This window comes from Anarrhichthys ocellatus, unplaced genomic scaffold (genome assembly GCF_004355925.1).
Source record: "Anarrhichthys ocellatus isolate YVR2014 unplaced genomic scaffold, GSC_Weel_1.0 scaffold90, whole genome shotgun sequence".
In the NCBI taxonomy this organism is placed as follows: domain Eukaryota; kingdom Metazoa; phylum Chordata; class Actinopteri; order Perciformes; family Anarhichadidae; genus Anarrhichthys; species Anarrhichthys ocellatus.
The window spans coordinates 434,184-453,730 of record NW_022280120.1 but is presented as its reverse complement, the minus strand read 5'-3'; the positions used below and the strand labels follow the sequence as shown (position 1 = coordinate 453,730).

The window sequence follows — 19,547 nt, the reverse complement described above, 5'->3', positions numbered from 1 at the left end:
CAGATGGGAACATAATGGACTGTGGGCTTGAAAGCACTGTCCTTACCCTGAGTCCAGGGCCGTCCTCTGAAATATGTGGTTCCACTAAAAGAAAAAAAGAAAGGCCTTTACAGTACAACACTGGCTCCTCTTTGTCTCACGCTCTGCGTTCATCAGGATCAAAGCCAGAGCTACAGTGTGCTCCACTCCCACTTTGCGAGGTTCCCTGAAACAACAGAGCTACCTGTTGCTCTCGACGAGTCTTGCTATTTGCCTAGAAATGCTAATCTCCCACGATTGCCCAGCATGCCCATCCGGCCTCCCACCACCACATCAGCCCCTTTTCATGCCATGCAATCTATCAGCAGTAGACAGCTGTCAACAGCAGCCAGTCCACAGCGGAGCACTGGGCCCGGCTCCAGCTGCCTCCTGGGAAATGTTGGCCACTGTTTCCTTCCAAATATGAGACGGCAGGTTGGCAAAAACACAAAATCCAAGTCAATGTTCAACATTTCTCAACCACACTTGACTCCATTTTTTGATAAGGTTCATAAGGTCTGCATCTGATTTAGCTTTAGCTAACACGGTTCACAAACACATTGGATTGGCTACTAAACTCTGAACTTATTCACACCAGAAGAGAGCTAATGAGTCATTTCCTTTATATTCTGGGATATCCTCTCTCTGCCACACTTTGTTATGCTCAATGCTGCCAGCATCAGGCCGGATCATTCTGGTAGGAATCCAGCAGCAGCAGCAGCAGCAGCAGTCTGGATTTGATCTAAGCTGTGGCCAGACATGGCCTTGACAGCAGAGTTTGAAAGAGCTACCCTCCTGGCAGCAAAAAAAAAGCAAGACTCTTTGAAATCAACTCCTCAGATCTGCCAGTCAGAGCAACAGCACTATGGAGAGGTTTGGTCCCAATGGTGAAATTAACCCATTTTGAATGTTTTCCAACAGGTAAAAAGACGAAACGTTTCAGCGGTCAACGGCCATATATTCTAGCAAGACTCTACTCCTAATTTCATATTCTCAAACAAATAATAGTGTCTACCTTTAGTACCTTTAGAGAAGGTGAGAAAGAAGACGAGATGAAATGAGAAAGACTTGCTTGGGGAAACCGGCTTGGATTGCCAAAGTTGGATTACCAATCGGACATCTCAACAAGCTTGAGATGTGGTTATCTTAAAGACTGGAAGCAGCAAACCGGGCTCTTCATTAAGGTGTGTTTACACACAACGCCAACTATTGTACAGCGCAATCACATATAAAGTCAATGCAATGACCTGAATAGGCGCAAATGCAAAAAAAATGCAAGTTCAAATATTTCCTTTTGTCATCTATACTGGTTTTGTTCTGCACAACTATTGTAATGTTCACATGGAAACCATGAACGAACAAAGTAGAAATGCTCTCCAGCTACGAGTGTGAGAACAGAAAACGGGAGTAAACGAGTCAGAGATTGTTAAAACGTGATAGTGTGGATGCACCCTGAGATTTCCGCAGCCTCAATATAGTGGAGGTGAATAAGAAGAAGGCCTTTGGAAAATCCACAGACCATCTTGCTGTGAACCGTTCCCATTGTAACTAGGTTGTACTAAATAAATACTCCCTAGGAAAACTTCTGACTGGATCATTCAGAATAACGTGAACACAGTTTCTGCAAAGACCAAAGAAAACCAAAGCTTACATACCACATTTGGGTGAATTGAGCATTTAAAAGATGCAATATAAGAGATTGGTGTATGGTTTGTCTTGCTCTCAAACATGATATGTTTGAGAGCAAAGCTATCAACACTGCAATCAAAAAATGAATTAGCAAACAAAAGCTTTTGTTTCAGATTATTATGTTCTAAATCACAAATGAATCTGACTTTCAATAAAAACATGATTGCAGTGTCAGTAGTTTTGCTCTCAAACCTATTATGTTTGACTATTAACAATAATTGATTGACTTTCCATTGGCATTGCGTGCCACCACCAAACAATGCACTGTTTACAGGTCATGGTCAATTCACATATTTCTGTGAGATCAGGCTGCTCATATTGGTTCCCTCTTCAGTTCTTTGGCAGCCAAACGCGGCGCTCCGGTTTTTAAGCCTCAACTTCCAATTGCTCCAAATGCTCTCCATCTCCATCTCCATCTCCATCTCCATCGCAAAACTATGTTATCACAAGAGGGCTTGCTGCCTTGATTATTTTCTGTTCCCCTAATTAGCTCCACTCCTCCTCAAGAAGAAACAAAGGGTGTTTTTTTTGTACTCGACAGCAGATTCGAGTGTTTGTTGCCTCTGCCTCGTGCCAGTCCTACAAAAAAAGATATAAATAAAAAAAAAGCCGTTTTTGCATGATTAGCTGCTTGATGTTCCACTTTACAACTGCCGACGTGACCGGGGTCGTAGCACAAAATAGACTCCCCTCTACATCGTCAGACGCTTTACGCAGGCGGTTCGCCTCCCGCCGACGAACCCCGCGAGTAAAATGGCCCTGTCACTGGCCGGGAACCAAAAGCGCCGAGTGGCGAGAGCTTTTCGAAGATCCACTTAAGATATGTAAAAAAGAAAGCCATCAAGCTGAGTTATATGCAAGAAATATAACAGGAGATGGGAATCAACCTCATCCATTATTTACGATATCTATGCCAGTTGCTCTTAATGCTGACATCTTAAAGGACACTCTGGGAATAACAATAGCAATAAAAAAAACAAAAAGACCTACCTGTGATTTCCCACTCAGGGCTGAGCTATAGTCCATGAGGAGCCGAGGAAAAAAGGCAGAGGCAATGGAAATAAAAGAAATACGTGTTCTTTGTGTCTTAGATTCCGCTCAGTCAGTTTGATACAATGATACAAAATGGGATCAATCCAAGTCAGGATCAGTGTTTGTTTTACCTGGGCCGCTATGACAACATTGGCACAACCTTTTGACTTGTGCACCGAGCAAAAGAGATGCAAAATGTTTGGCGCCCACATATATACAAGCTGGGGTCATACAGTGAGTCGGGGTTATCCAGAGATAGCGGGTGGCAAGTAGCGTTGAGGCTCGAGGGGTTCGTACTGACTTCCCAAGGCAATAACACAACCGTCCCATCCATCACAAGTAACACTGCTTTCACACCAAGACTTCAAATAAGAAAAAAGAAAAAAAAAAAAAACTTAGGGCACTTGAAGAATTTAAATCGGGGGATTGGAGCTGAGGGTCGTCCATCTTCAAGCCGATAATCAGACGGAGCTTCCACTGACATCGTAAATAACTGGGATTGTGTCCCCTTGGTCCGTTTGCCTTCGAGTTACTGACACCCTGCCTCCGTCAAGTCAATACTGTCGGCAACACTAATAGAGAGCCTGATGATTTGTGCCTGCTGCCGAGTCTGGCTGACTTCATTTTTTCCTCTTGACCTCAATACTATGCTACGGTTATGGTCAATCTATCAAGAGTAGAGCCCTCGACAGCTGATGTGGAGTCCTCTGAAGGACAACAGCATATTGTTAATAAGAAGTGGCAACTCTGAAAGAGAACCACAACCAACTAAAACTTCCAGGTGTTGTTTCAGAAGCAGGAATCCCTTTTAAATCAAACCGATATTTGCAATTATGTAAATGTTTATCTTAAAATCCAAAACTACAATCTTAATCGCCAGTATGTCATGTGGTTCACTCTCTTTGTTTAGAGGGGGAGGGGGGTGATAAAGATTCAACATTTCTGTTTTTATCAACCTATTGACATTGTGTTTAGCCTGAACTAGGGTGCTTTGGCATTGTGTCAGTTTGTAATCTCACTTCTGTTTTTCCGCGGAATGGATGGATGGATGAATGGATGGATGGATGGATGGATGGATGGATGGATGAATGGATGGAATGGATAGATGACTGGATGAATGGATGGATGACTGGATGAATGGATGGATGAATGGCTGAATGAATGGATGACTGGTTGAACGGATGGATGAATGGATGAACGGATGGATGAATGGATTTCAGCTCTCTATGATGTTTGAATTCCATTTGATTGATTTGATTTATTAAACCCATGATTTTGTGGAGCATCCTAAACCCCAAAAAGCATATAATCCTGCAACTGAAAATCATTAGTCATCTGAAGATACATGGATCCAATTAGGCTGAAAACAACGAAACTGCTTGAGCGTGCAGAAGGACTGGCTGAATGATCTAAAAGTGCAAAAACAAAATGCTGCATTGAAATCATTTCACATAATGAGACGATTACAGTACCATCTGGAAGAAACTGATGGTGTGTTTGTTTTTGGATGGGCCTGCCACAGTGTGTTTCGGCCAAGTTTATTCATTGTAGTAGTGACTATTCCTGGAATGAATCACTCGCTGTTTTCCACTAAATGCCAAGTTTTCCATATCATATCAGTCAGACCCAAAATCCTTGAGACCTTAAGCTAACCTGACTGTAACCCCTACCTGAACCTAAGATGAGAAGAGATCAGATTGTTCCTCATTATACAATTCTTGTCTCACAATTCACTGAAAAAATGTCTGTACACAAAGTTTCGAGCAACTTAAAACACAAAAAATAAAGCTATATGCCAGCTTTTAGGAATGATATACACATATTATATATTATATTTATAATATATTCATAAAAAAAAAAATATATATATATATATATATAAATATATATATTGTATTTATTACAGGGTTAATAAATGTAAGACCACCAAGTCTTTGACTTAGTTTTAGCCAGGCGGCAACCTCCGGTTCTGCCAAGCGAAGTCAATGCGCAAGTGTTCAGATTGTATAGAAGTCTATGAGAAAATGCCTACTTCTCTCTTGATTTATTACCTCAGTAAACATTGTAAAGATGAGTTTATGGTCTCAATCTCTAGTTTCAAGTCTTCTTCAATACAGCATGATGTTCATTTAGTAAATGATGGTCCATTTAGAGTCAAGTAGACCATAAAGCAGGGTATGCTTTAGGGCGGGTGTAACTGTGATTGACAGGTCGCTGCCGCTACCAGAGCCGTATACGGCGTCTCTACATCACTCCTCCGCATTCCAAATATGGGCAAAAAATAAAGCAGCTTTGGCTTTAAGTGCAGGCAGCAGAGCCAAGGACAAACTGCAAACAGCTTTACTGACTCTTAACTCCTCTGTTTATTTTTGTAATGTAAAAATAGTCCTTTGCAAGAATTTAAGGGGTGACCTTCATGTGACAATTAGAATCACTATATAGTTAGAAACTGGATCGGAGGCGCACAGATCCAGGTGGCAGGGCCGTGCTGGGACAGGAGAGTTATAGACGGGATGAGTTGGTCTTGATGACATGGAGCTGAGCCAAAAATCAATTAGCGTCTCTATATACGTATATATATAGAAATCAGACTAACTCTTTGGTTTTGCCGTGACAGATTCTTTTGCGCGCTGAGATGAAGCACAGCTGAGCTGATGAAGCACGCGATGAAGGAACTCTGATAAACAACCCACATACAATAGATACAACGTATGGCATTTACAGACTTCTTATATTTAACCCACCGTACATACAATGATGTGTACTCATGATTTTCCTGTATGGAGTAGTCGTGTATTCGAGAAAATATGTAACAGTTGTTTCTAGACATTTTAAAGCGGAAAAGTTCCATGTCATTGAGGGAGTTAAGGTCAATATGGTACTAGATTTGTAGTTTAAAAAAAAACAAAGAAAGTTGCTGAAGAGGTCTTAACAATCACCAGCTAGAGCGCTAATGTGGCAACACTACACTCCAGAAACTTGACGGTCACTAAGCGGACGTTCCAACCTAATTTCTTGCAAATAGGTGATACTACTGCATGGGACGGACCCTTTTTCTGCCAATGGCATGACGTACGAGTAAGCACATCGCAGTGGATCCATGCTCTCCATGTGGTCTGAATCCCTTAAAAGTTGCAGTGTGTAGGATTTGGCACCAACTAGCGGTGAGGTTGCAGATTGCAACCAACTGAAACTACTACTGTGGTCGACATTAAAATGCGAAAATGTGACTGGCTCTTTCCAGAGCCAGTTATTGTTCGAGTAGCGTAGGTCATTTACTAGTGGAGCCAGAGTGCGCGTGTAGTGGGAAGTGAGTGGTGAAGCAAGAGAGGGAGAGCGGCGGCTAATTTGCGTGAGCAAATGAGTTGGCAGCGGAGCAGAAGAGAGCTAGCTTAGCGGTGAGGATTCAAAGTGAATGTACGGTGGAAGTTGCAAGAGTTCCTCAAGACCAACAGAGGTTTCCTGTGTTTTGTTCTGGTTCCCAGCAGACCAAAACAACGACACATGTTTTCTGACCACGATCGGGAAGACGAAACAGTCCTCTGTGGGCTACTGTAGAAAAATGGCGGCCGTATGTAGATATGAATGGCTCATTCTAAGCTAACGGAATCACAGTGATGCCGATTTTCAGGGGCTTATACACTGAAGAAAGCGTACTTATCAACATTCTATTCCATTTCTGCCGAATGATCCGCCTAAATGTTACACACTGTTTCTATAACGTATGAGACAGGGGCTTTAACATGACACAACTGTGAGCGATGTGATGTAAGTAAGATAAATGTCCACTCAGACAGGAAATCCAGACGCAGTCACTTCAGCCAACAGCATATGTAAATCATAGCTCAGTTTGAAGAGCTGAGAGAGATTCTGTCGGAATGATGATGGGAGAACTGTTTTTTTTCCCCTCGTCTCTTTGGGGGAGCAGCAGCGTGGACAGCCACGAGCCATCCAGATTGTGCAGAGCATATCCCGTGACAAACCTATCTGCCGGGGCCCGGGAATGTGACAGGCATTTTGATTGCAGTTTTTTTCTTGAGGGGGACTGTTTGGAGCCTTGAATCTGGATCACACACGATGGGAACACCAGATCCAGCTCGGGGGGGGGGTTTAAGGAAAACACATGTTTTCTGCTATGGAGAATTACAGCCGGTTATTCCCTCAGTTGTGTATCTTACTCTTATAGGTTTAATAACTAATGTTTTACAGCTCTGTAGCAGAGGACCATGATAGATCTGAGGGCTGTTGACTGGGTTTTTATCGATACCAGTGACCCTACCATTACTTTGGGCCTTTCTACACACTTTCCACGCTGCACTGTGTGTTGAAAGAAAAAGTCCGCAGCTATAAATGTGTCAGAACGCTCCCAGCATGCTACCCATGTTGCAAAACCTTTCTGAAAGGATGCAGGAAGTGAAATATATATATTTTTATTCCACTAGTTATGGTAATATACTGAAATGCATTGTATGAAATGCATTGCTATCAACAGCAATGCATTCTATAAAAATAGTTTGGAGGATGGTGCCTTTCCATATCCAAAGACACAAGAGCATACGTTTAAGGACTAGATTAAACTGTGTTGTATAATTGGCTTACTACCTATAGGAGGAGCGCTAAAGCAGTGTCATTAATGCACCGGATTCATTTGTGGTTATGTTAGAAAAAGCCCCATTCAGGACTTAAACACATGCACTGTGTACTGGAGGATTTAGGGTTAGGTGTTTGGACCTGTTTTAGTTTTTTTTGGGGACAAGTTAGTGGACTGCCGAGTGTTTGAATGTCACCTACACACAACCATCCTTTGGTGAAAAACAGATCAGACGAGAGGAGAAAAACTAGCATGACAGTAAATGACAGAAAAACGCAGTTAAGACTGAAAAGATGAAAAAATGAAGATGAAAATAGTGCACATAAATCACGTATATAAAAATCTTTGTTTTAGTCTTTTGGGCAGACCCAAAACGCACTGTCTACTGGAGGATTAGGGTTAGGCGTTTGGACGAATACGTAGGATTTTGGCGACTTGGCTGAGTACGTTGCCGCTTGTTTTTGGGGCAGACCTCAAAAGATAACGGCATTTACCTAACTAAAGCTGATCAAATCTGTTGGTAACAATTGTCATTTCAGCCATAAAAAAATTGAAGATCTATAAGAGCTTGCTTTTGTATACTTCCTGTCTGAAATCAGGGACCCACTATTTAACAAATCATGTGAGTTTTGAGTGGTAAATCTGCCACCATTATCATTCTACACTGTATTATATGCAGTGCTGGATGGGCAAGTGTACCAGCAAGTGTACTCTCATTATTTGATGTGCCAGATCGATCAGAGGAGTTTATATATTCAACTAAATGCAATCAACACAGAAATTAAATGACTGCCAGAATTAGTTTTTTGTAAAGTTTAAAGGAATCCTAAATATGTATCAAACTGTTCCAAAGCAGGGAGATGTAACAGATGGCAATCTAAGCCTCACACTCAGGCAGCTGTTGCCATCATGCCTGATTTATCGTGTCAGTCACCTTTGAAAAGCCACTTCACGACTGACTCACCTGAGTCCCGGGACGGAGAGTGTGAGGCAGCTACCTGGCAAATCAATCATCCTCGTTTGATTGACCAGCCACTCTGTCACCCTGACACACTGTTAAGAATATCTGACTGGCTGAGCATCGTTTATATAACTTTGAGGCAGGGGACGGGTGAAGTACTTCACTTCAAAATAAAGGAATACCCTCCTACGAACAAATGAAATATTTGGTAATCTAGAGAAAATTTGGGAGTGTTAAATTCACAATAAATGGTTGAGTGCTGGGAATTGAGATTTCTTGTTTTCTTCTCTCTGGTCTGCGTACTGAAGACTAAACGTACTGCCACATAGCTGAGAATTGAACCCTGCAACCTGTTAATAAATTAGATTTACCGATATGTTGTATCTAGTCAGCGTGGAGGACAAAAGACACTGTGAATGGAAAAGAAGTAAGAGATCTGTAATAGTGTTGTGTTGAAAACACGAACATAATCCTATCTCAAGTTAAAGAAACACGGGACTTTCATCCAGGGGACCACTGTTCATGTCCCGCATGGAACAATGTTGACTCACCTGGAATCAGAACGATTCTAGACAGCAAACAGGATTTCATGTTAGTGGACAAGAGGAGGATGTTAAATAAGTTTAGGCTGGCAGAGAATACCGACAACAGTAATTGTAAACGTCTATCTGCCATCTGATCCATGTGAATGCAGCAGTAGACTATTTAACTGTAGTTTTGTTATGTAACTTATACAAGCGTAGTTATTTTACATAACAAATGTAGTTATTTGAACCCAAATCAAATATTTTCTGAAACCTACCCAAGTAGTTTTGTTGTGTAAGTAAACCTAAAAACTATATTTGAAAAGACACTGTGAATGGAACGAGCCGAAACTGTACGTTTCCTGTGAACATGGAAGTTTATTTTGAAAAGACAACATGCATGTAACGAGCCGAAACTGTACGTTTCCTGTGAATATGGATGTTTATTTTGAAAACACACTATGCATTTAATGGCGTCATAGTTTGAAGAGTAGGACCAATGACCAAGCGTATTTTGGACGAGTTGGGAGTGAGAATGTGTTGGTATTACAAACTCTGAAATCTCAGGACTTCCTGTTTTCAAAACAAGCTGTGAGCTTCGTTGTGCATGAACCCCTACAGCTCGCCTCCTTAATTTGATACATGAAACAAGGTACAGTAGGGCTCCAAATAACAATCATAAAACTATTTATTATAATGGAAGATGAGGAAAAGCAGCCAATTATCCCATTTGAGAAGCTGGAACCGTCAAATGGTTGGTGCTTTTGCTTAAAAAATGACTTTAACAATGAACTGCAAATCAAAATAGTTGCCAATTAATTGACTATTCATCGCAGCTTTAGTGAAAACCAATTTGACATCACTCAGGCAGAGAAACTGAGAGGTGGAATGGAGGTGTCTAGTTTAACTGGAACTTGTAGAGTTCTGATATGCATCCATGTCAGCACTAATGATTTCCCAGTTTTGAATATGTTAAAATAATTACATTTTGATTGACATCAAAGAGGAGTATCTTATAATACAGTAATAAGCATGGCAAAACCAGGTGTAAACCAGGTGTATTTCTAGCAGATAATGTTTGAGACAAACCTTTCCTAATCTTCAAACAGATTACCACAAGACAATTTTATATATACAGTATATATAAAAAAACAAAACTTGAGCCATTTGTTTCATATGTTTAAGAGTTGCCAAATCCTACATGCTTTGCTGGTGCTTTCCTAAAGCGATGTGTCATCAGAACTGATAAACTTCATTATCACCGGCCTGGAGTGAGGCCTTACCCGGCCCTCCCCTCTATCTCCACCTGTCGGCACTATCTGGAGAGCAAGCTGTTTATGTGGAGTAAGAGCCACCCAGCCGCTGCAACAGATAACTCCTCCTCAGCTTATCCTCCTGCATATGCTGTGGAGGACACAGCGATGTGACATTTTTTAGGGAAGAAACTTTTGGATCAGGGGCATCATTACAGAAAAATATACCAACTGCTTGTCCTATCTACACTTCAGTTTGAAAAGATTGGAAACATTCTTTCTTCCTATTACAAAGGCAATTCCTAAATCTCAGACCTCCCATTTGTGCCAGCAACTGACATTTTTGAATTTCCTTTGGTGGAAGAGTTGTCTGGGCTTGCCTCAGCACAAAACTGAAGACATTTTTGGTTGAAAAGTGAGTTTTTCTTATCATACTATATATCTAGTCTTTGTGCACATTGGACAACAGCTTTTTCTATATATTTCATTATATTCTAAGAAAAAGCACAATCAAGTTTGTATTATCTATTAACTCATAACAAGATGAATAACATACTGTATACATGCATGAACATGTAACAATTCATATGGAATATCTTTCCTAATTTTTCAAAAATCCTAACTTTGACTAAGTATGATTTTCCATGTCATCCAAGAGAGTTGTACCATTGGATACTTGCCCAAAGTATGTCTGTAGCAGATTTTTTGACTTTAGACCAATCAGCTCATTCTAATTATAGTCTTAGGGCACAAATGGGCCCAAGAACTCCTAAGTATAACTGTGTATTTGATTCTTTAATCAGCACTTGTCCTGCCGTGCCTGTATCTATGTTTGGAGCTGAGGGAAACATATAAATTGAGGCCTTTAAAGCCATTTGACATCGAGGCCAAACGTTGGAATTACAATTTCAAGGTCTGCCAACACTCTTTCCCATAGACTTAGATTGGGAAAGAGACATCTGTAAATAAGAGGATCATCTTTTTTTTTTAGGTAAATCAGCTTCCTTGTACAAACTCATGAATAGCCCTTGTTGAAATTATAGTGTCCGGTTGTAAAAACGCACTAATATCCAGAGTTATTCTCCTTCGTCCATTCATGTGAATGAGGACGAGGCTGGACCGAGGGCTGACCGAAATGCTATTGCGATTGCTCCATTGGCCCCATACTGCGGAAGATCCAGGTATTTTCATCTGAATTCTAAACTCAGAAGTTTCACTTTTTTTTTGCCTCATGCACCACTGAGCTTTCATAGGAATGAACTGGGCGCCGCCTCCAACGCTTCATCCATTTCCCTTTAGACATCCATGGTACAGGTCGCTGACAGATCTGCAAGTCTTACCCTTAGCAAAGAAATAAATGTTGGACTCCTAACTTGGAAACGTACTAATTCAGGACGGTTCTGTAATAGCTCAATCCCTATCTGAGGATAAGATAGAATTTTCTTCTAAATGCAATGAGGAAACATGATTCTGTAATACATAAAATCTGACATCCTGAACTGAAATAAGATTTTAAAAGTTTCTGTAATGAGGCCCCAGGTCATGATCCAGCAGCCAGTCCACTGGCCTATTTATCACTAATGTGCAAATGGCCTGAGAAAAAATCTAACGTGACACACAGTGATTATGTAATTATATTATCTCATCAAAAGATTAATCGATTAAGACCAGCCTCCTAATTGATGAACAACTTGGTAACTTTATCATCTACGTGTTCTATTTAAAGAGCGATTTGATTAAATGTGTTGAGTGTACATGTATCATATGAAGTCATTTTAATGGAGAGCTTTACACGCTGCAAAGCAACAGCTGTATAATCTAGTGCAATATAACACAGTCCTGCAATACCTCCTACATGTATGAGGCTGACGTTCTTGGCTTTGGTGAGAGCATAGATGATGGCCTAAGTCCCCCATTGGGAACAAAGACCGTTTAGTCTCATGGCAAAGTAAACGGACTTATGTATTCTAAATATAGCGTACACTTAAACTGATATATATATTTTTAGGTCAGCCTTTCTTTTAGGTGTCTAAAGTAAGTTTAGCTGTTATTCCAAACGAATCAACAAATTATTTCCACTATACAAATGCCTTCAATATTATATCTCCCCTCCCAAAAAAATTGTTTGAATGGATATATATAAAAAGATATAAATATACGTATGCAGTGGTCACATCACACTGTACAGGTATTGCTGTTATTGTGCCCGGTGTGTTAGTCTACATTGTAGTCTACCTCTATACATCTACACCCTCTATGGCACCAACATCTGGATCTGCTACTGCCTTGCATTGCACACTACGCCTTTTAAAAGCCATTTCATATGCATCAGAAATGGATCAAATAACTCAGCTATCCCACATCAAGTGCAATGACAAACTGTTTAAATAGCAGTCCATGACGTTTCCAACTAAATAAATGTCCTTTATGCAGCGCTATTGCGTCAGTTTTACACATCTGTGAGTCAATATTTGCTGTTGTGAATTAAATGCACAGGAACAGATGTGTTTCACTTTTCCACTGTCTTTGAAGTAAAGAGAAGAACTGTGTGTTTGGCATGAGCAGGAATGGCTCCTATACTGTATGACTGAAAAAAAGGCGGCACCTATGGAAACTGGAGTTTATTTTTTCCCAACAGAGAATCCAAGACGCAGACGTCAGGGTAGCGCCCACACCGTTTGATGGACACCTGAGACATCGGGATGCTAACAGACACGTAGTTTCGAAATCTCTCAAATGAAAACGTGTAAATCTACGACTTGCTTCTGAAATAAAACCATCTGAAAGGCCGGAGGCCAGAGAGGATTTATAACCGAATCCAGATCCTCAAGGTCCCGTGTCCGTCTCCTCGGGGAGGGTTGAGGCAACGTGCAGTAAAACAGCGGCCAGGCCCTGTGTGCTGAGTGAGGGATGGTGGTGACTGGTATGAGACTGTTGTGAGGATGTTCACCACGGGAGGAGACGTTTGACTCCCTGCTCCAGACAGACCCTGGGCTCGCTATTTATGTTCCGGTTCAGATACCTGGGGACCGGCGGGCGTCTCCACTTCCTCCTGTGCGCTCATGACATATAGCCTGGCTTGGTATTTGGAACCCGGACAGAGAAAGGGAGCACTGTTCTGTAAGCACAATGCTGTATAGCTAAACATTAGGAGGACCACGTTTTAAATGATTTATGTAGCATTCAAAAAGGGGTGCGGAAATAGTTTCTCAGAGCTGAAGCGATATAATTAAGATTCATGAAGTGCTACAGCATTCCACACAAGTAAGTGCTGTTTGTATCCCAATCTCATGGCATGAACCTTTACTTATGCTGCAATGGGATCGCATAGCAGCGAACTAAATTACAAGGAAAAAGAACACCAAATAGAGATGCACCAATTGATTGGCCTGCTGTCAGCTGATTGGCCATGGCCGTGATCCAAAAAGTTGCTTGTATGCGGGTCGGGTTCGGGTGGTTGATTAATGTATACTTTTGCAGGTTGGGCGGTGCAGATCGGCTCTCATAAGGGGTCGGCTGGGTATTATAAAATCCTGATCCAGTGTGGTAGTTTTGATGTAAATGCCATTAGGTGTGTTGTTAAAAAGATACATTGCACCTGTTTTCTTCTGGGACAGTAAAATATTTGAATTTCAATCATCCATGACAGAAAAGTTACAAAAAAGTTTGTGTATGATGTCAATTATAGTTTTAGAAAAAAGAGGATGACTTTTCCCCTCCTCAGCCTCAGACTGGAACCTACCACCAGCTCAGGTACGTTTAGGGAGAGCTAAACTGAGCAAGCATCCAAATTCACACTAAATAATTAACAAACCAGTAATGCAAGATCTCTAAGTTACTGCTGACACCTCAATCTATCTATGGGCACCCATCCATTCCAATGAGCACACCAAATATTTTTTTTGAATTTAATTTACTGCAGAACTACCTCATCTATTTTCCTACATCTTAACCGAGCCCAGCTCCTGCCTGACAAGAGGACATAATGAGGCAAACATCACCCAGAACAAGAACAACCGGAACAACCGCAACTAAAAATCATCTCCTTACCACAGGTCATAATCATATTAACCTATTTATATTGTGACCAAGACATGTAGTGAGTGGGACATTTTACAGTGTAAAAATTCAACAATCGATGCAATAGTGACCCCAAACCTAGTTTGGCATTTCAATACTGCTATTTCAATCAACATGTCAGTCAAGCTCAAATAAAAGATAAGAAATGTTGGGGTTAAGCAGCCACGATACCCTTGCTCTAAGTTATTAACTAATAATATCGTTATTCCTAATTTTTGGGGCAGGTACTGTAATGTAGAGGTATATTCAAAAAATCTCTTTCCATATGCCAACAGTAAATTGACAATGTACTGTATTAACAAACCTGTAGTCAGTTCATGTTGGTAACTGAGACGGATTACATTCGGAAATAGAAATCACAGTCTTCAAAATAACTTGACTTACCTCCATCAGGTTTGACAAGCAAGACAGGTCGGCCATTCCTCGCCTCCTCTGTCTCCGTCACCTCCTCCTGGTCTTCACTGTGAAGGTTAAACAGCCTCTGAACTGGCTTTCTGCTGCGCTCGCTCTCATTCAGCTTGACCCTCGCTGGCGGCTGGGAAGTGGTGACGTAGTGGACCATGGGGGTTGTGAGGTACTCCGGCCTGCTGGAGGAACTGGTGCTGGGCTCGGGTGTGGACTTTTGGATGCTGATGGTTGGACTGCTGCTCTCCATCTCCGCATGGCTTCTCTCCTGTTGTGCTGACTTTGTCTTGTAGAAGACATCCCTTGCTTCGGGCCCAGTGACGCCATGAAATGTTACTATATCTTCCTCCTCCTCTTCCATCACTTCTGCCTCCATCACGTCCTCACTGTACGCTGCGACCGTCCCCTGTAAATCTTTTTGACCGTTTGAACTTGCCTGGGGATAAATTGGGCCCTCTGGGCTTTTTGGCATGTACAGCGGAAAATTCACTGTATCTGATCGTCTCTGCTGATTGGTTTGACTGTCCATATGTCTCACTGGATGACTAACGTTGATCCGACTCTTTGAACTATCTGATGCATTTTGGTGGTGTGTCTTTGTCTCAGAGCTTCTCTGATGATGAACTACGCTCTCTGGACTTGTATGTGGATACTCTGGATGTTTTTCACTCCCTGATCCTCGGTTCAGTGGAAATATGACACTATCTGAACTCTTGAGTGCATGCGATGGATTCTCCAAATCGGTCTGGGTTGTCAGATCCCTGAACGAGGCACTTTGTCCTCTTGTTGGGCCCTGCGAGGGCTGCCAAGAAATAGTGGCGTCCTTGTGCACATGTGGCCTGATGGTACTCTGCTCTGCTCTCAGGGGGCTTTCTGTCACTTCCTGCCTGTCTGCAGGATGGACACGAACTCCGTGTCGCTCTCTTAGCTCCAGCTTGCTATGTCTGTCGAAGCTCTGACGGGCAGAGGTTCGGTCGGGTCCGTCAGAGCCTCGGGACACAGAGATGACCTTGTTGGAGGGGGAGGACTGTGTGGGGAAGACTAGAGATTGAGGGAAGGTCTCTGGGAAGTCTGCTGGACCGTAATCATACTCTTCTGGCTCGTCCTTATCCAAAGGCGATGGTTTGAAGAGAGAAAGATTACCATTGGGAGGAAGGTGTTGCGGTGGGGTGAATTGATCCAATAGGTCAAACCTGTAGGGGTAACTGTTGCGCCTGCTGGTTGTGTCTTCGCCTGTTGGTGCAGCTAACATTGGTTTATGGACCTGGTGCGGGTCACAGTCTGGGACAGGGTAGCACATTAGCTTCCCTCCTTTGTTGGGGCAATGGCAGACCCGGCAGGGGTCAATGTGGAAGGAGTGCCCGGCATCGTACTTTTGCTCGCCATCGACGCACCCGACGCGCTCGCACTGCATGCAACCATCCGCCGGCTCTAAAACCTCGATGCAGTTCGGCGGCATATCGGGGCAGCTGATGAAGTGGCAGCTGATCCGGCCCCCTCCCGCGGGGCAGGAGCACTCCGTGCTGCCGTAGTCTACGAAGTACGACTCCCCCTCGGCCACCTTGCCGTTCTTGAATCCAGCGTTGATGCAATCGTAGTACTGGTAACCCTCGCACGTGCAACCCTTTTGCAGGCACGAGGCGCAACAGCCGCCACTCTCCAGCACTTCTTCGATGCAGTTGTCCAGCTGCGGACAGTCCGTGCCGGTGCAGTCGCGCTGGCACAAGCAGACACTCGCGTAGAGAAAGAGGAATGCACACCTCAGCAGCGTTACTTCAGCTTTTAGACCAGACATGGCACCTGGTGTACGAGCAAATATCCAAAGAGTTTAGGTATCGCCCAAGGCCTTCAGATTATCTTCAAGGATTCTGGTGCATTCTGCCCCTGTGAACCATCTCTACTCTGCAAAAAAATAGCAGAAGGAGAGACAGACAGATACTTATTTCACAAAATGAAAGCAGACCAACATCTGGCTCGGTAGTTGAGCTCACGAGAGTCCAATTATTACGGCATACTAGTTATCCTAACATAAAGACTATGTACTCCTCATTAACACCAGCTGCAGTACAGTGTTTTAAATCATTATGCAGGCCGTCAACCTGGAACCTGCCCAAGTGCTTTCATTTCTACTGCGACCCTGATTATCTCCGTAGGGACGATTGCTACAACAATCCCAGTTGCAATCAACCCTAAAGTGTAACTGCTGAACACTTCATAATGCTGTAGCAGCTGAGTGTGTTGGAAAGTCCACTTTCTGTAAAGCACATTCTCTAAAAGTAATTAGCGAAGTAAAGACCAAAGGGCACAGCCTCCTTTGACTAATGATTCTTGTTCCAAATGATGTGTTAAATAAGAGTTGCAGCTGCAAACTCAAAGTGATGGGTTTCACATAGCTCCATCCATTCTGGAGTGGGTTCGTTAGTGCATTTCTGTGAAACACAGAAATCAAAGCTAATCATTAATATATGAAATCATGATCTCGAGAAATAGAATCAACAAAGGAATCAAAGCCCCTCAAATTTGACACAAAAACAACACATTCTGTTTGCCAAAATGTTTTGTAGGCAGATCAAATATATCATCAAAGACACTCTGAATACTTTCCCATGGCAATCGATGCTGGCTAGCCTGCAGGCCATCTCCACAAGTAAACATACCCCCCCACTACAAACTCAAACTGCTCTATTCCAGCGCTCATATTCATGAACTATCTATGTAGTGCTGAATTCAACACTGATTTGTCACAAATGGTGCCCGTCAGAAGGCAGTTAATCTACTCTAAAATAAGCACATCATCATCTATGATCCGAGCCGTGAGCCGCACATAGAGAGGGAACCACGGGATGACCTCAACAGTTTGGGAACAGTTCACACTTATTACTCAGAAGTTTTCAAAACTGCTTTTGTTAGCTGAGCCATGCTTTATGCAACACAGAGGGATTCAAACACATGAACGACTCAACACCAGAGAATGTTGTGGACACAGTGGGAAGTGTAGCTAAATTGTTTTATTTATGGAGTAAGAGCTTTTATTTGTTCTTAAAAGCATCAAACTGAACTGTAAAACAATTGAGTTTAGCCATTAAATCTATATTTCACCCCAAGATGAGCACTTACAGTATGTATCGGTTACTCTCCCCATGTTACCTTGGATTCTTGAAGAAAACTGCTCGCATGCCTCCACGGAGAACGAAGAATCAAAAAACAAAGAAAAGTTTTGTGAATGTTTAACTAATATCTATTTTGAAAGATCCGGTTAACATGCATGTGTCTGGGAAGTAGTGGGCATACCACTGAGAAACAGATTTTTGATATAGCTCTGCTGTTGTTAAACGTGGCCCCTATTTACTTCAATTCATCAAGACTATTTTTTAAGTTTTTTGGTTCTCTGTTCACCTTGGAAGCATGAGAGAAAAACAAAGTTTTCTTCAAGAATTCAAAGTAACAGAAACAAGGTGAATATTGTATATAGAAATCGTAATTTTTGGGGTTAAGTTTTCCTTTTAAGTGTTCACAAGGCCTATAATGAAGGGCCCCCATACAATTAAAAAGGCTTGTTTGTATTTTTTACTGTGTCAGAGTCAAGCAGGTTGAACCACAAAAAGCTTTGTACAAAGCAGAGAAAAAGGAGAAAAGTTGAATAATTGGCATTTCTTGCTCTAAACTTTCAGAGTGGAAGCTTCTGCCACAGCCTCCTTGACTAGCCCGTCCACCGGGGGCCTTCTGTCACCAAACCGAGTTTATTACTAGCCTGAGAAGTGAGGATCACTGCCATCCCGTCAGTGGAAGTGACACACCGCGTTACCGTACCGGACCTAATAGGAGTTGGCAAGGCTGCAAGAGTAGAAGCAGACCGAGTAGCCTATGCAGACCTGGTGTTTCCCAGAGTAGTGCTGGATGGGGGATTCCTCTGTTTTCTGTCTGTCTGCACACACACACACACACACACACACACACACACACACACACACACACACACACACAAACCCTGATGCCATGAAGCGCTGCAAACATGGACCAGAAAAAAATAAGAAGAGGATTCTTTCACAGCTTCCCTTAGGAAAAAGAAACGCTACAGTTCTCAAACGGATGTTGGTGCAGCTTTGTAATGCACAGAAGACTTTATACCTCACTGTGTAATACACACAGGGAGATGCATGTATGCAGTGCTATATATTACAGGCACAATTAAGTTATAATCACTTTAAACTCGTGATTGCATATTGCAGACAATCTGTAACAACACCAATGTTACAAAAAATTTTAAAGAAGTATATGAAGTTGTCTATCTGCCACATGCAATTAGCAACATTTTGAGCCTTTATATAACTAATGTTTCCACCATAAACACTAAATAGAGACACTTTGCCTTTAAAGACTTTGTGCACAAACATGGCAACCTGTCATCTTTTCCACCTGATAACTGTAAAAAAAACACTCACCCAACTGAAACACTTTTACAGGGTTGCAGTCAACAATAAGTACAATTCCCCAATCCAGCTGAAGTTTACCAAGAAAGTAGCTCCGTGTGGAGCGACTCATGAAGTTTCTACAATGGGTCAAACTGTATGTTTAAAGCGGGCGAACGGAGCCTCGGCGCAAAGGACGGCGACGCTGTTTGACGTTCCCACCAGTAAAACAGCGGTCTGCGTTACCTTGTCGTGTGCGGACTGATGGGCTGGAGAGAGCCGCGAGCTGCCGGTCCTCCTGGGCGCCGCGAGTGGGAATCTTTTGACCATCGCAGCGCTGCTGGGATCGGGCAGGCGGAGGGAGGGAGGGAGGGAGAGAGAGAGGGGGAGGTACGAAAAGTTTTTCCCCCACTTCTGGAGAGTCCGGAGGAGATCCCATCAGGACTCAGTAATGCAGAGCAGGCTCTCTGCTGGCTGGGTCGGCCCACACATACACAACAGACTGTTGTCCTACAGAGGGGACATTCTTTTTGACTTGGCCATGTTGAACAAGTTAATACAAATGACATGTAGGCTAATGAAATG

At 42.5% G+C, this 19,547-nt stretch overlaps 1 protein-coding gene across 2 annotated transcripts in view; it reads right to left on the bottom strand.

Annotated features, from left to right (window-relative positions):
- Positions 1-19,275, bottom strand: part of fbln2 (fibulin 2) — a 79,467-nt gene extending 60,192 nt beyond the window's left edge. For both annotated transcript variants that reach the window (XM_031875401.1, XM_031875402.1), the window contains exons 1-2: positions 19,209-19,275; positions 14,533-16,455 (exon numbers count right to left, since the gene is read on the bottom strand). In XM_031875401.1, coding sequence (XP_031731261.1) covers positions 14,533-16,348 — 1,816 coding nt within the window. In that variant the 5' untranslated portion in view covers positions 16,349-16,455; positions 19,209-19,275. The remainder of the gene's footprint in view (positions 1-14,532; positions 16,456-19,208) is intronic.
- Between the last annotated feature and the right edge of the window lie 272 nt (positions 19,276-19,547).